General features: G+C 42.5%; 1 protein-coding gene across 1 annotated transcript in view; it reads right to left on the bottom strand.

Annotated features, from left to right (window-relative positions):
• The window catches only part of OSMR (oncostatin M receptor), a 45,984-nt gene extending 37,828 nt beyond the window's left edge, over positions 1-8,156 (bottom strand). Inside the window, exons 1-3 of the mRNA XM_012649506.1 lie at positions 7,982-8,156; positions 3,112-3,283; positions 757-1,035 (exon numbers count right to left, since the gene is read on the bottom strand). Coding sequence (XP_012504960.1) covers positions 757-1,035; positions 3,112-3,283; positions 7,982-8,035 — 505 coding nt within the window. The 5' untranslated portion in view covers positions 8,036-8,156. The remainder of the gene's footprint in view (positions 1-756; positions 1,036-3,111; positions 3,284-7,981) is intronic.
• Between the last annotated feature and the right edge of the window lie 5,558 nt (positions 8,157-13,714).

Here is a 13,714-nt window from a genome sequence, read left to right as displayed (position 1 = left end):
ACGAGCATCCGGGAGATTGGAAACCTCCTTTGGCAGGGGAAGCAGGGAGGGAGAGGTCACAGGGATTGCCCTACTGTGCAGGAAAGGGGAACCTCGAGACAAAACACAGGAGGTCCCTGGTGTGTGCACACAGACTTACATAAAACTGAAAATGTCCCCACTCCACTGATGTATCCAATGGAGCCATACAGTTAAACACAGTAACGGGCTCTATTTGCTGATTTCCTTTTGTATCGGGGCTGAATGGGGCCCTCTTCATTAACCTTCACAGTCACCATCATCATCCCCATGTCACAGAGGGGGAAACTGGCTCAGAGAGGCTGAGAAACTTGGCCAAAATGACACACCCAGCCCGGGAAGGAAGATTCAAACCCAGGACTTCCGGGCCACAACCCTGGCTGACTTTCTGTGGTGGTCCGACCTGCAGCCCCCTCGCTCCCTCTGTGATCCTGTGGAAATTCCAGCAGGGCTGAGGCAAAGCAGGATATTTTCCCAGCAGCCCAGGCCATGACCTGAACTCTCTCTCCTTTAACACTTCCAGTCTCTAGGAATACACTTGTCAGTAAGGCCAAGGAAAAGACAGGAAATCCTGGAAGTACTGCTTCAGGATATCACTTCCGCCTCTCCTAGAAGACTCGGGAAACAAAAGAAATTGAAGACCATGAGTAGAAATGTTTCCTTGTCTTCTAGTAAAGGAGAGTCAATCTATTCCTCAGGAATTGAGGAGAGCGGGCCACAGAGAATTTGCATACTTACTTGAGACAAAGAGAACGGTGCCATCGCTTATGGCATTTCTCTGGTTCTCCTCACAGTAGATATTTGTCCCTCTTTTCCTAATGAAAGGAACATTTTTCAACTCGAATGTGGATACATGAGCATCAAGTTGTTCTCCGTGAATCTGTTCACCTTCCAAATAACAGGATATGTTATTTTGAATGTTTCCAGAAATGTAACAAATGGTGACGTTGGAGCCTTCTTCTACTAGCTTATCTTTAGGGAAAACAAACAGTGCATCCTGTCCAAGAAAATCTTGTACTGCAAGACAAAAAATAAATAAAGGAAAAAAAAAAGGAAAGAAAAAACAGCTCAGTTAGAATCTCACTCAAAATATAAGCCAGCGCCCTTCCACCTCACTCTCAGCAGATAAACGTTAGCTTTTTCTACCTCCGGGAGAAAATAACAACCTAAATTTCTCCACCAAACCTCTACCGTTTGGTGCATGTATGATAGTCCCTCCCTCCGTTACTCCTACAGTTTCGCTAATCCCACTGCTGTTGCTGTTACTGCCCCTGCTAAAGAGAGCACCAGCATTGTGACCATGCAGATTATTGCAGATTATCGGGCGAATGCTACTGTTAAGCTATTGCAACAGCAGTAGCTGTTCTCTGCAGAGTCCCAGCTGCAAGGAAGTCCCTGTGTTAAGTGCTTATGTGCATTCTGTCATGTCATTACTACCTTACAACAACAAAGGTAGAACTGAGCCCAAGTTCACTCAGCTATTAACAACAGTAAGTGGCAAAGCCACATTCCGACTGGCCAGGTCTACCCAGCTTCAAATCCGCGTGTCCCTTGTAATTGTACTGGAGATCACATCTCTTCCCACCTTCTCAGAAATGCCGGTCACTCAAATATCATGTCCTTTTGCTTCAGACTCTCCTTCTGCAGGGCCTGATGGCATATTAAAATCCTCAGGGCTGTCCCTCTTTAAGGAAACTCACCAATTTCCCACGGCTCCCTCCTGCCATCCTCTCTGGTCTCCCCTCCACAGTCCCCTGAAGGAGCTGCCTGTTACTGGGGAGGATTCAACAATCCTGCTCACTCCTCAGCTGGCTGCAGTCTGTCACTGGCCCACTGGATGACCATGTGGCCTGGCATGGGGGCATGGATTTTGTTTTTAAAATCATCAGATGATTCTACCGTGGAACCACGGTTGAGAATCCGTGCTTTGGGGGTTGGGAATAATCAGGTTCTTCCTTTATTCTTAAATTAGTTTTGAGGTTATAGTTTTGAGAAATGTAGTCTATTTTATTAAAACTGTTTATAATGTGGTTCTTTTCCTTCTCTTACTATCTCTTTGATCTCTCTCTCTCTGTCTTTTATTTTTCCTGTACATGCATGTGTCCCTCTTTCGTGGTAGGACGTAATAGTTAAGCACATGGCCTCTGGAGCCAGACTGCCCAGGCTGGAATTCCGGCTCCACCACCTAGTGGTTTGATGACAGTACATGGGTCCTTTAATCTCTCGGTGGCTCAGATTCCTCATCCGTGAAGTGAGAGTAGCAATGATGCATATTTCACAGGCTGAGGTGAGTACTAAATTCATATGTACTGTACTTAAAACAGTGACTAGAATGCAAATTTAATCCTACTATTATTATCTCATTATTATTGTTAGTTTAATTGGCACATAAGAAACTGTGACAAAACCCACTCTAAATTTTAATTACAACAAAATTATCAAAATTAAGGGATATTTAAAATATATTTATCCATCATCTTCATCACTTAAATGGAGCACAGCTTTCATTTTTTCATATTTCCCCCTTCTCTCTAGATTAGCGATGATCCAATTCAAGCCCACCATCTGTTTTTGTAGATACAGTTTTATCAACAGGGCACTCGCATTCCCGTACACATTATCTATGGCTGCTTTCATGCTATGGTGGCGAAGCTGAATAGTCACAACAGAGACTGTGTGGTCTGAAAAGCCTAAACTATCTCCTATCTGGCCCTTTACAGAAAAAGTTTCCCAAGCACCACTGTAGATGCATACACATTTTGTGTTGTTCTAATAAAAACATACATGTACTATATATTCTACTTTGATCACTTAGCATTCTATTAATACACACACTGTACATGTTTGAAAAAAAAATATGAAACTGAATTTGCACAATTGTCTTAATGAGTAAGTTCAGAAGCAAAACTTCCGACGTCTATCCCCCAGTGGCAAGTTTCATACCTCTGGTTTATAGTTCCAGTAGGGGCCAAGGGAAAATTATGTCAGTGTCTACCCAGCGTTCCTCAAAGGGGATTTCCACTATTTGACATTTGATCCCTGGTACTATAAAATATTAAACCTTTTCACTCTTGTGACCACCTCATTTCTTACCATGGACCGCCTGCCAAGAACTCCAGCTGCTCCAGAAATTCAGCTCAGGGAACTTGGCATCATCCACCACACTCCTTATTCTTACAAAGTGTGCCGCGCATTCCAAAGGAAGCTTGGATTCCCAGCTCCAATGCACAGTTTCATTCCACTTCACAGTGGTGCTGTAATTCCCCTAAAAGTAAAGGGGAAAAAAATTGGAGACATATAGCCACCCTGTCCTGGAGAAGAGCTTGACTGGACTTATCCCAAAGCACAAACCTAAGACCCCACTGTACATCCACAATATGCATAAGGGAAGTCCATTCCTACCCAGTCAACTCCCCTTGCTCTGAGGGCTCAGCAATGAGCCAGCTACAACCTCCTGCCTTCTGAAGCTCAGTGACCACCCCCATGGCTCTTCGAGTCAAGGGGGCTCATGTGGAGCAACTAGGAGAGAAAGCAGAAGTCCTGGGGGGACAGATTAGAGACAGAAAGTATTCACAGTACTGGTCACAGAGAACCTGCTAAGAAAATTCTTGAAAACTAGAGAATTCATTGAGTCATCCTTTAAAAAAAAGATTGATGGATATTTTTCTAATATTTATTTTTAGCCAGGTTTGGAGCAGGTTGGCCAAAGCCCAGTAGAGAGGGTAGTCCTTTTATGGCACCCTGAGAGTTCCGTTGTCTCCCAGAAGTCAATAGATGGCTCTCCATGTTTCCCTTGGTTTTCTGTCTCTGTCTTTTCAGATATGGTGGCCACATGGACCACACCCCCTCCCTCAAGCTCCATCTGTCAGAATCTTAGGCCCTAAAGATGTCAATCACACAGAATGCCGGGACTGTTCTCTGGGAAGCTTGCCCAAGTTGAACTGTAATTTGGTCTTTTGGCAAAGTCTGTAACCTTAATCTTTCTGAGACACTGGCATTTCCATTGTCTAATTCAATAGGCTTCAATGCCTGCTTTCCACGTTACCCTGTCATGCAAGGCCATCTATAAACTGGCTCCGACCTACCAGACCCTTGCAGGAATCCTCTCTTTGGACATAGAGTCTACCCCACACTTCTGGAATATGCCTTATGCTCCTACACCTCAGTGTTTGCTTATGCAGTGTTCCTGGTTTGGTGTCCCCCACTCCCCTCTGCATTGGGATCTGTCCCATCCTTCAAGCCCAGGTCATATTCCATCTCCTTCCTGAAGATTTTCTTGTTCTTTCCTCTGAATTCCTCCCATACCCACACCCCCTTGAAGCCCTGCTGTATCCTGTAGTTAGTTGCTGGTATTTCATCTGTGACTCGAGCACGGCCCTAGAGAGAGCAGGGACTGTGCTTCCTTCTTCTTCATGTCCCCCTAGCTCCAGGCTCTCATTCTCCGTGTGCTTCCTTCAGGAGTCCTGCCTTCTGCTCCCACAGCTGCAAGGTAGAAACAACAAACACCTTGCACTTCCTGGAGGAAACTGAGTCTGACTCTGCACCCCTGTTTCTAAGGGCAAATGATGATTCCTCAGTGACGGGGAGGGGAACACTTGACTGTCATACACTGCCTGCAGTTAGCAGCTTGGAGGCTTTCTTCCACTTACGCCTGTGCTGCCCAGGTCGCTAACCCATGGCAGAACTAGACACAGCCTGGGGCTGAGAACACCCTAGTCCACCCAGGTGGCATTTAATTGTGCGCCTCCTTTTTCACTCTAGGCAGAACTGTAATTTTTGAAATACTTTATTTCAGTTTATGGCATTACTTTATTCCTAGGTCACAAAACATATTTTTAAAACTACAAATTGTGAAGTCCTGATCCATGAAATTTTCACTATTTAACACGAGCAATTTCAAATACATTTTGCTTAAATAATTTTTTACTTTAAGACTGAATACTGCCTTCTCCCTCCCCAAAAGAATCTATATATCAGTAATAGTCACAGACTGAATTTTCCCCATATCTCCCTCAAATGCAGCAACTTCTGCCCTGCGCCCCCTGTCTGCCCTGGTTGGACCCCACAGCTCACTTCTTACAGGACACATTTCACCTTCCCCAATTCCGCCGCCGCTTTGTTACTGTGCAGCTGAGTGGGTTTTTAAAAAACTTCAAATCAGATCTTGCCACGTCTCTTGTTCTTACCCGCTCCCTGTAGTCTTGTGTGGCCTGGCCTGTGCCCACCCCACCTCCCACCCCCGTCCCCACGTGCTCAGGGCTCTAGCACGGCAGGGTACTTTCCAGCCTGGAAGCCCCCCAGTCCCTCTCTCAGGGGTGCACACCTGCTGGTCTTCCCAGAGCACTATCCTCCACCCATCCTCCTTCCACTCCTTGATATTTCGGCTCAAACAGTCCTTTGTCCAAATTGTGGGAGAAGGTCAGGCCTAACTCCCATCCCAGAACACCTTGTCAGTGACCTGCACACACACCCTGTATTTAGAACACCCTATTGTGTGTGCATTTCCTCATTCTTCTAGTGTGCTCAGCGCTGATATCGCTGCTCCTTGCACAATGCCTGCCCTTGGCCCAGTCTAAAACCCTGTGCTGAAGGATTTGATCACTTCCGTAGCAGGCGATGGGGTGGATTTCCCCCACACACTATTTGTGTGGATCCTGTCTAACCTCAACTTGTGCTTTGTAGTCTTTACAGCCTTGTTAATGAAGGAGATAAAACTTTCCTTGAATACATCAATTCAGCGATATTTTAAAAATGGGATGAATTGTCTTTGGGCCATTTTCATTCATGGAAGCAGCAAGTTTAATTTTGTCCTTGCAGTGATTAGTAAGGCACAATAAATTGACACACACATTTACACAGAGGCCCGACTGAGGTCACTGATTTGTCACTGAGGCATGAGCTCTATCCCTGAATTGACACACATTCCCAGCTTCCTTCCAAGATTGAGCTGGTACTCCACTCTGTCTCCCGCTGGCGTTGACAAAATCATAAATCAAGTGGCTGTAAGGAAAGGGCAGAACCTTGGCCCAGAGAAGGGCCATGTAGCGCAGCTGCTGGGAGAACTCTGAATGGCCAGCGCCGTTCAGGAAACGGCTCAGTGCCCCTGGCCCAGCTGCAAGCACCTAGGTCAAGATTCTTTGCCTTTGGCTTGTTTGGGAACACAGTGATCTGAGAGACTAAAAATGGCCCCTCACCACGTAGCGAGGGTGCCCTCTCAGGCTTGCATTTCAGGGAGCTGCCCTACGAAAGGGAGATTTGGGTCCAGACACAAGCGGGACTCTCCTCCTTAACTGGAGGAAGATCTTATGTCTCTCGTTGACTTCGGGCATGAGAGATTGAGACAAGGGCTTCTCATGGCATCACATGTTCCATGGGACATGTGCCCACTCATGGCCTGGAGGGTTGCATGTGACTGTCATCCCTGTCTGGGTATGTGGTGAAGGGTGACATCACCCTGCCTCTGTCACCTGGAGTAGCACAAAAAACCTCTCTGCACCATGGTTTTTTCCTCTGTGGTAGTCAGGCTGGGCTGGGCCTTGTGAGGACAATACAATGGACAGGCAAAACTCTACCCTTCATGGTCCCGAGCCCCGGTAAGTCACAGAAGTAGGCTACAGATGCTGCTTTGTCTTGCAAAGAGGACTGTTACGTGAATCAAATGTGAAAACAGATATGAGCAACTGCTTTGTAGAAAAATAAAGAATGGGATCCATTTGGTCTACGATTAATGTTACTTTTGCTAATGGTGCAAAGTGCTAGTTTTCCACAAATTTCCCTTCAAATTTCTTTTTCTTGGACAATTCTTAGCATCAATATGACCTCCGTGTAATGTTTTACTGGGCCCAAATCATCAACCACTGTATCCACTAGAAATATAAGAGTCAGACTTACTAGAATGAGGCGGGAAGATATGCTGCTATTGGGACGTGAACAGCCACACATAAGCATTGCTATTGCTGAAAATCAGCACACTTTCCAGCTCTCACTGTGGGAAACTGCCCTTTGAGGGGTAGAACTATACAGACCTGGTGTCAATCCTAAATGGATAGAGTCAAAATTTTATTTAACTTAAGCCACTTGCTCAGATCTCAAATGCAATAATGATTGTAGAAAGTAACTGAAGACTTTACAATGAGTGAACTTTAGGCGAATTCTCAGGTCCCTTTAGTGAGAAAACATTCTACTGTCCTTAAACATTCCACAATGATGACTAAACATTATGTGTGTCTGGATTATTAATTAAGGTTCTCCAGACCAGCAACGACAATCAAAAGACACCACCAATGTGTCTCAATGCACTGGATTGGGTAGGCAACAGGGGAAACAGACACAATCATTATTTGAACCAAGATAAGTGAAAAGTCTACCCCAAATAATTTAAAGACAAAAAGAGTACAAAATTAAAGATTTTCTTAATTTTAATTTACTGTAGAAAAGCCACATGTGTGGCAACAAATGACCCAGTAAGTTACCCTCCCACATGGCCCATTGCTGGCTGGAACACAAAGCGCTAGGATGTATGCTCTCTTGCATCTCGGCACACGTCAGCAAATAAACTGGCAGGAAGCCACATTGGCAAGAAAAATGTGCCAAATTATTCCTCTTATTTAGGAAAATCTCTGGTAAACAGGGAAGAAAGAGGGAAGAAGAATGAGATGGCTGATCTCCATCGATCTCTGCAATCCAGTAGTCACAGGAAGGACCTCAAAGCCCTCTTAAGGGACAGAGCAAAACTGAGAAAATAATCTCTTTTCCTAGCGCATCCCATCCCACCTACCAAACCCAGGTTGTCATGTTACTTTGTCTTGGATCCTCTTATCTGAAAACACAGAAATGCAATTGTTTAGAGAAACTGTTTTGAGCAGCTAATGTGTTTCCATAATGAGATTTTTTGGATGTTATAAAAGACAAATCATGGTGTCAGAAGAGAATTCTTAAAATATTGATAAAAAAAAATACTTACCACCCAGATGACATTGGATGTTTCAGTTCTACTGATCTGTATCTGAAATACCATTTTAAATTCCTTATTGTAAGGAAGGTTGTGGACAGTCCATTGTAAATGCAAACATTGCTGTATAGAATTGACGGAAACTTTAAGTGCTTCAGGAGTCAATGGTAAATGTTCAGCCAAGACTGAAAAGACCAAAACAAGCTATGAAATAACATTTAACAGGAGTGTGATTGATAGTCACGGATAATTAAACTGTTCAATATCATCATTGTTTAGCTTTGGAAAATATTGTTCATATGTGCATCCTTGAATCAGACACCTTGAAAAGCTGGAAGGGAAATTAGAAATCACTTAGCAGATATAGAAATTAAGACCTAGATGAATAAAATGTCTTGCTCAACAATACACAGCATGTTCATAAATTGAAAAAGAGTTAAACAAAATTAGAGGATCCTTTATTAGACAATCTAACCGGTTTGGAAATTTATAACAAGGCTAAAAAAGACAGGACTTTTGCTATAAATTTCATATTTCTGGAAATCAAAAATGAAAGTTTTATTTTGCAAGTCAATATTTTATAGTTTATTAAAAGGATATAAAGTAGGAGCACATCCTATCTCTAGACAGGATCACTTAGATCTCAATCTGAAATTAAAACACCTCTAGCAAGAATTTACTGAACTCTTGGAATGAGATTAACAACATACTAGGCACTGGTGTGAAACAAAATAATTGTGACAAGGTTCCTAGTAAAAGAAGGAACCTAGTTGGAGAGACATGGTGGACTCCCATGAAATAATTAGAGATCACAAGTATGGTGTGGTTAGTGGTGTGATGGACTCTGTGACAGAATGGGGATTCAAATATTAAACAGATTGCTGAGGTCAGTGGCCTTGGGAAGCAATCTGGTATCTCCTAGGCTGTCTTTAAACCATCAGTGGCATCAGTGGCATCACTGCCAACGACCTGCACACAGATATATCTGTCACTTGAGAGAGGATGGCCCTGACTGAGTTAAGTCATTGTTGAGACTTAGAAAACAACACATCATGACTTTCCAGTTAAGAGGAGGAAAATACCATGTACATTTGAAAGATACTGCATATTGCTGATTTAACAAAACTATTCCAATTGTTGGATTGAGGGGGTCTGAAGTAAACTGGGAATGGTACAAAGGTATTGAAAAGATAAAGACCATATTTTTAAAATCTGATGACCCATGGTATAACAGATACCATCTTTAAAGCATTTCTTTTTCTAATTCCATGGGGATTTCCCTTAGTCATCCGAAACACTCTGACACTAAGTTTAAAAGGCAAGAGAGTATCTCCCTTTGACAACAAAAGGTAGAAGCAATCTCAATACTGAAAAAAATGTCTCCAAATTTCCATACTGCACATGCTGCTCTTCTCAAAATAGTAAAAATAACAACAATGATACTGAGCATGTGCTATTTACCAGGCACAGTGCCAGGTACTGTCTCATGTGATACCTACTATAGAACTGTTAGTAATTTCTTATAGATGAGGAAACTGAAGCTCAGCGAGGACAAACAACTTACACAAAGCTATGTGGAACTTAAATAGAGATATCCCTAATACCCATACCTGTGCCCCACTTTACAGCACTGTCTTCCAACTGCTAAGACAGGAGCACTGGCCCCGTCTAACGTCTCATGGACTGGAATGTTTGAGAAATACTGCACAGCTCCAACAGTGTCCTGCCACACTCAGGACACAGACATCAGGACGGGGCTCTGGATGGAGCCCGAGGAGCTAAGGAGCAGCCCTCGTGGATATGAGACAAGCGTGAAGTCCTTCATGTGGTTGGTCCACATGGTAGGAGGCTTCAGATCCAAATAAGGCATTACCCTCAGAATTTGGAGAAAAACCCTCAGAAAACTCATTCTAGGGAAGTGAGATTATCAAGAATGCCCATAAAAGGAAAGTCATTAGCCATCAACAGCCACCTTTCCAGAAAGATACCCATCCCCTGTGACATTTTGTAAATGCAATGCTGGGGGGGGGGGGCCCTAGGGTGATAGCTAAAATCTCAGTGTGGATTCTTTGACCTTGGATTTGGCAAAGCGTCCTTAGAGATGACACCAAAAATATGAGCAACAAAAGAAAAAACAGATAAATTGAACTTCGTCAAAATTTTAAAATGTTATGCATCGAAGGACATTATCAAGAAAGTGAAGAGACAACCTATAGATATGAGAAAATATTTGTAAATCACATATCTGATAAGGTTCTTGTATCTAGACCATAAAAAGAACTCTTAAAAATCAGCAGCAAAAAGACAAACGACTCAATTTAAAAATAGGCAAAGGACTTCAATGAACATTTCTCCAAAGAAGATATACAAATGGCCAACAAGCCCATGAAAAGATGTTCAACATCATTAGTCATTGAGGAAATGCAAGTCAAAACCACAATGAGATACCATTTCATACCCATGAGGAGGGCTATAATAATGTAAAAAAAATGGGAGTAACAGGTGTTAGTGAGGATGTGCAGAACTTGCAACCCTGACACACTGCTGGTGGGACTCTAGAAGGGCTCGTATTGTGGAAAAAATTTTGGCAGTTCTTCGAGAAGTTAAAATACAATTAGCATATGACCCAGCAATTCTATACCTAGGTATCCAAAGAACTGAAAGCAGGGATTCAAATAAATTCTTGTCCACGAATGTTTGAAGCAGCATTATTCACAACAGCCAAAAGGTGGAAACAACTCAACTGTCCATCAGTAGATGACGAGACAAGCAAATTGTGGTGTATACGTATGAAGGAATATTACTCGGCTGTAAGAAGTGGGACACTGAAACAGGATACAAATTGGATGAACCTTGAAAACATTATGCTAAGTGAAAGAAGCCAAAAAAAAGGATCCGTAATGTATGATTCCATTTCTATGAAATACCCAGAATAGGTAAGTCCATAGATACAGAGAGCAGATTGGAAGTTGTCAGGGGCTGGGAGAGAAGGAAATAAAGATTAACTGCTTAATGTAGTTTCCTTTTGAGGTGATGAAAATGCTTGGGAACTAGATAAAGGTGGTGGTTGCGCAACATTGTGAATGTACTAAATGTCACCGGTTTGCTCACTTTGACCACAAAATGGTTAATTTTATATTACGTAAATTTCACCTCAATAAAAAAATGTTACATATATATGATCATGATAAAAATGTTCAGGCAACACAGAAATTGAGCTCCCACAATCCTATCAACTCCAGTTTCACTCCATTATCAAGTTTAAATCATATATGCTTTTCTTGAATTTTTGAGTATGCACCCAATTTTATGTTTTTTAAAGTACATGTTATTTTTCTGAAAACCTGTAAAAGGGAAATAAAACTAAAATGTTAACTGTCATTATTTCTGGATGGTGGGGTTGAGTGATTTTAATTTTCTTCTTTATACTTTTCTGTATTTTATAAATGTTCTTCAGAAACATGAGTTAGTGTCAGAATCACATCCTAACTTGTATTTTAAAAGAATTACTTCTTCAAGATATCTGGTTCGCTCCACTATAATGATACTTCAGAGAGTGTAATTCCTCCACAGCATTTCTAAGCCCTTTTTTGGAGCAATGATTGCAGCTTGCTGTAAAAATCTGTTTCTGTGTTTGTCTCCCTGTGGACTGTGAGCCAAATAAGGCTGCAACAAAGTCTTACTCAGCGCAAGGAAACCAAGACTAAGAACATGCCAGTTGCAGGACAAGATATTCAGTGACTGGTTGCTGAATGAATGAGTCAACTACCAGTCTAAACTTTATTTCTGGAAGCTTGAGAGAGCTACCATATGTTGCTTTAGACAAAAAAGGAACTCCTTACATTAACATAAATTGTCAGTGAGTGTTGAATGACTCAGGTGTTCAAATGACATCACTCAGAAATAATCTGGTCAAAAGCAATCTAGGACTTCCTTGGGCAAGAGTGGAAAATGCCAAGGTAAAGTCAGAAAGATGAAAGGCACCATAAAGATTGTGAAGTCCAGTCCTATTATTTTTCAGATGAGGAAGCCGAGATTAATAAAAGGGAAATGACCCTGCCACAAGCACGCAGCCAGAGCCGAGCCCAGGGCTCCTGCTCTCCTTTCACAGCGCTGGAGTGTGGCCAAGAAGGTCAGGTTTGGGAATCAGACTCTCTTCCCACTTTCCCCACCCTATTTCCCAGACCGTCCCTAACGCTGATGGAAGAAATAAACCATGGTCCATTAATAGATGGGATACCATGCAGCAATTAAATATAATGTTGTTTCTAGAAACACAATATCAAAGAAAAACATTCATTATATGTTGCACTAATTGTTTTAAGTAACCAAAGAAACACCTGAGTGCATATACAGTATAATTTAACTTTTATTTAAAAACACATTACTCAGGCCGGGCGCGGTGGCTCACGCCTGTAATCCTAGCATTCTGGGAGGCCTAGGCGGGCAGATCGTTTGAGCTCAGGAGTTCGAGACCAGCCTGAGCAAGAGCGAGACCCCGTCTCTACTAAAAAATAGAAAGAAATTATCTGGACAACTAAAAGTATATAGAAAAAATTAGCCAGGCATGGTGGTGCATGCCTGTAGTCCCAGCAACTGGGGAGGCTGAGGCAGTAGGATCGCTTGAGCCCAGGAGTGTGAGATTGCTGTGAGCTAGACTAACGCCACGGCACTCACTCTAGCCCGGGCAATAGAGTGAGACTTTGTCTCAGAAAAAAAAAAAAAATAAAAAAAATAAAAACACATTACTCATTTACATCTCTATCTTTGTATTTACATACACAGAAAAAGGTGAGGAAAGTATGTCGAAATGCTGCAGTCATGATCTCTGGCTGATGGAAGTATGTGCCCAGGGTTAACTGAAGAGAGTATTGGCTCTGTCTCCCTGGTCAGGAGAAATCACTCTAGGTTACTTGACATAGATACCCATATCTGAACCTTGCTCGGGGGACTGAGTGGTAAGACAATTCTTCAATAGTCTGAGTGGGAGTTTAGTGAGTATGTGGTCAAATGCAGCAGAAATCAAGACAAGAAATCCAAACAGTACAGGTGAGGACAAAGACAGGACTATTTACCAAAAAGGCATGCTTGGCAGAGACAGCTGGAAGCAGAGATGAAGACTGGTTGAGAGAAAAACTGAGAAATGCAAGTCTGACCTAAACAAAGGAAGCTGAGAGGGCAAGCAGAGGGCTGAGTAGAGCAGAGCGCCTTACATGTAGAAGGCACACGGTAAAGGGCCTTGGATCAGGATGAGACCTCACTAGGGAGATGAGCTGGGCTGAGAGTTAAATGCCTGGCGAGCCTGGAGCTGGGACAGTGGGTCTGGCTGAGCCTCAACATTCTTAGTGTGCAGGCTGCCCACTCAGCCCAGTGCCTGCACTTAGATTTCAGCAAGTGAGATAGATTGTGTGACAGGTGTACGTACTGCAAATGAGAAATCCTAATTCCCACCTTTTAGCCCCAAATGATGGAAGAAACCAACAATCAAACTATGATTTTTCAATAAGCCATAGGAAGTAGCATCTTCCCATGCACCTTGAACCTAAAATAAATAAACTCAGACCTAAAGAATATCCAATTGAGTTATTATCAGAAAAATATCTCCTTCTTTTTCCAAGTATCTTTTCATTGAGTTTTAAGAGATGATGAGAAATTCTACACATATTCTTTGCAAACATTATTTTCTTGAATCCATGGACAGGAATTATGTGGGTAGTTATAGCACGCACATGTGCTCTCTGTTAC

This window comes from Propithecus coquereli, unplaced genomic scaffold, assembly GCF_000956105.1.
Source record: "Propithecus coquereli isolate 6110/MARCELLA unplaced genomic scaffold, Pcoq_1.0 Scaffold110, whole genome shotgun sequence".
Lineage (NCBI taxonomy): Eukaryota > Metazoa > Chordata > Mammalia > Primates > Indriidae > Propithecus > Propithecus coquereli.
The sequence above is the reverse complement of the archived record's forward strand: the minus strand, read 5'-3'. Positions and strand labels throughout refer to the sequence as shown.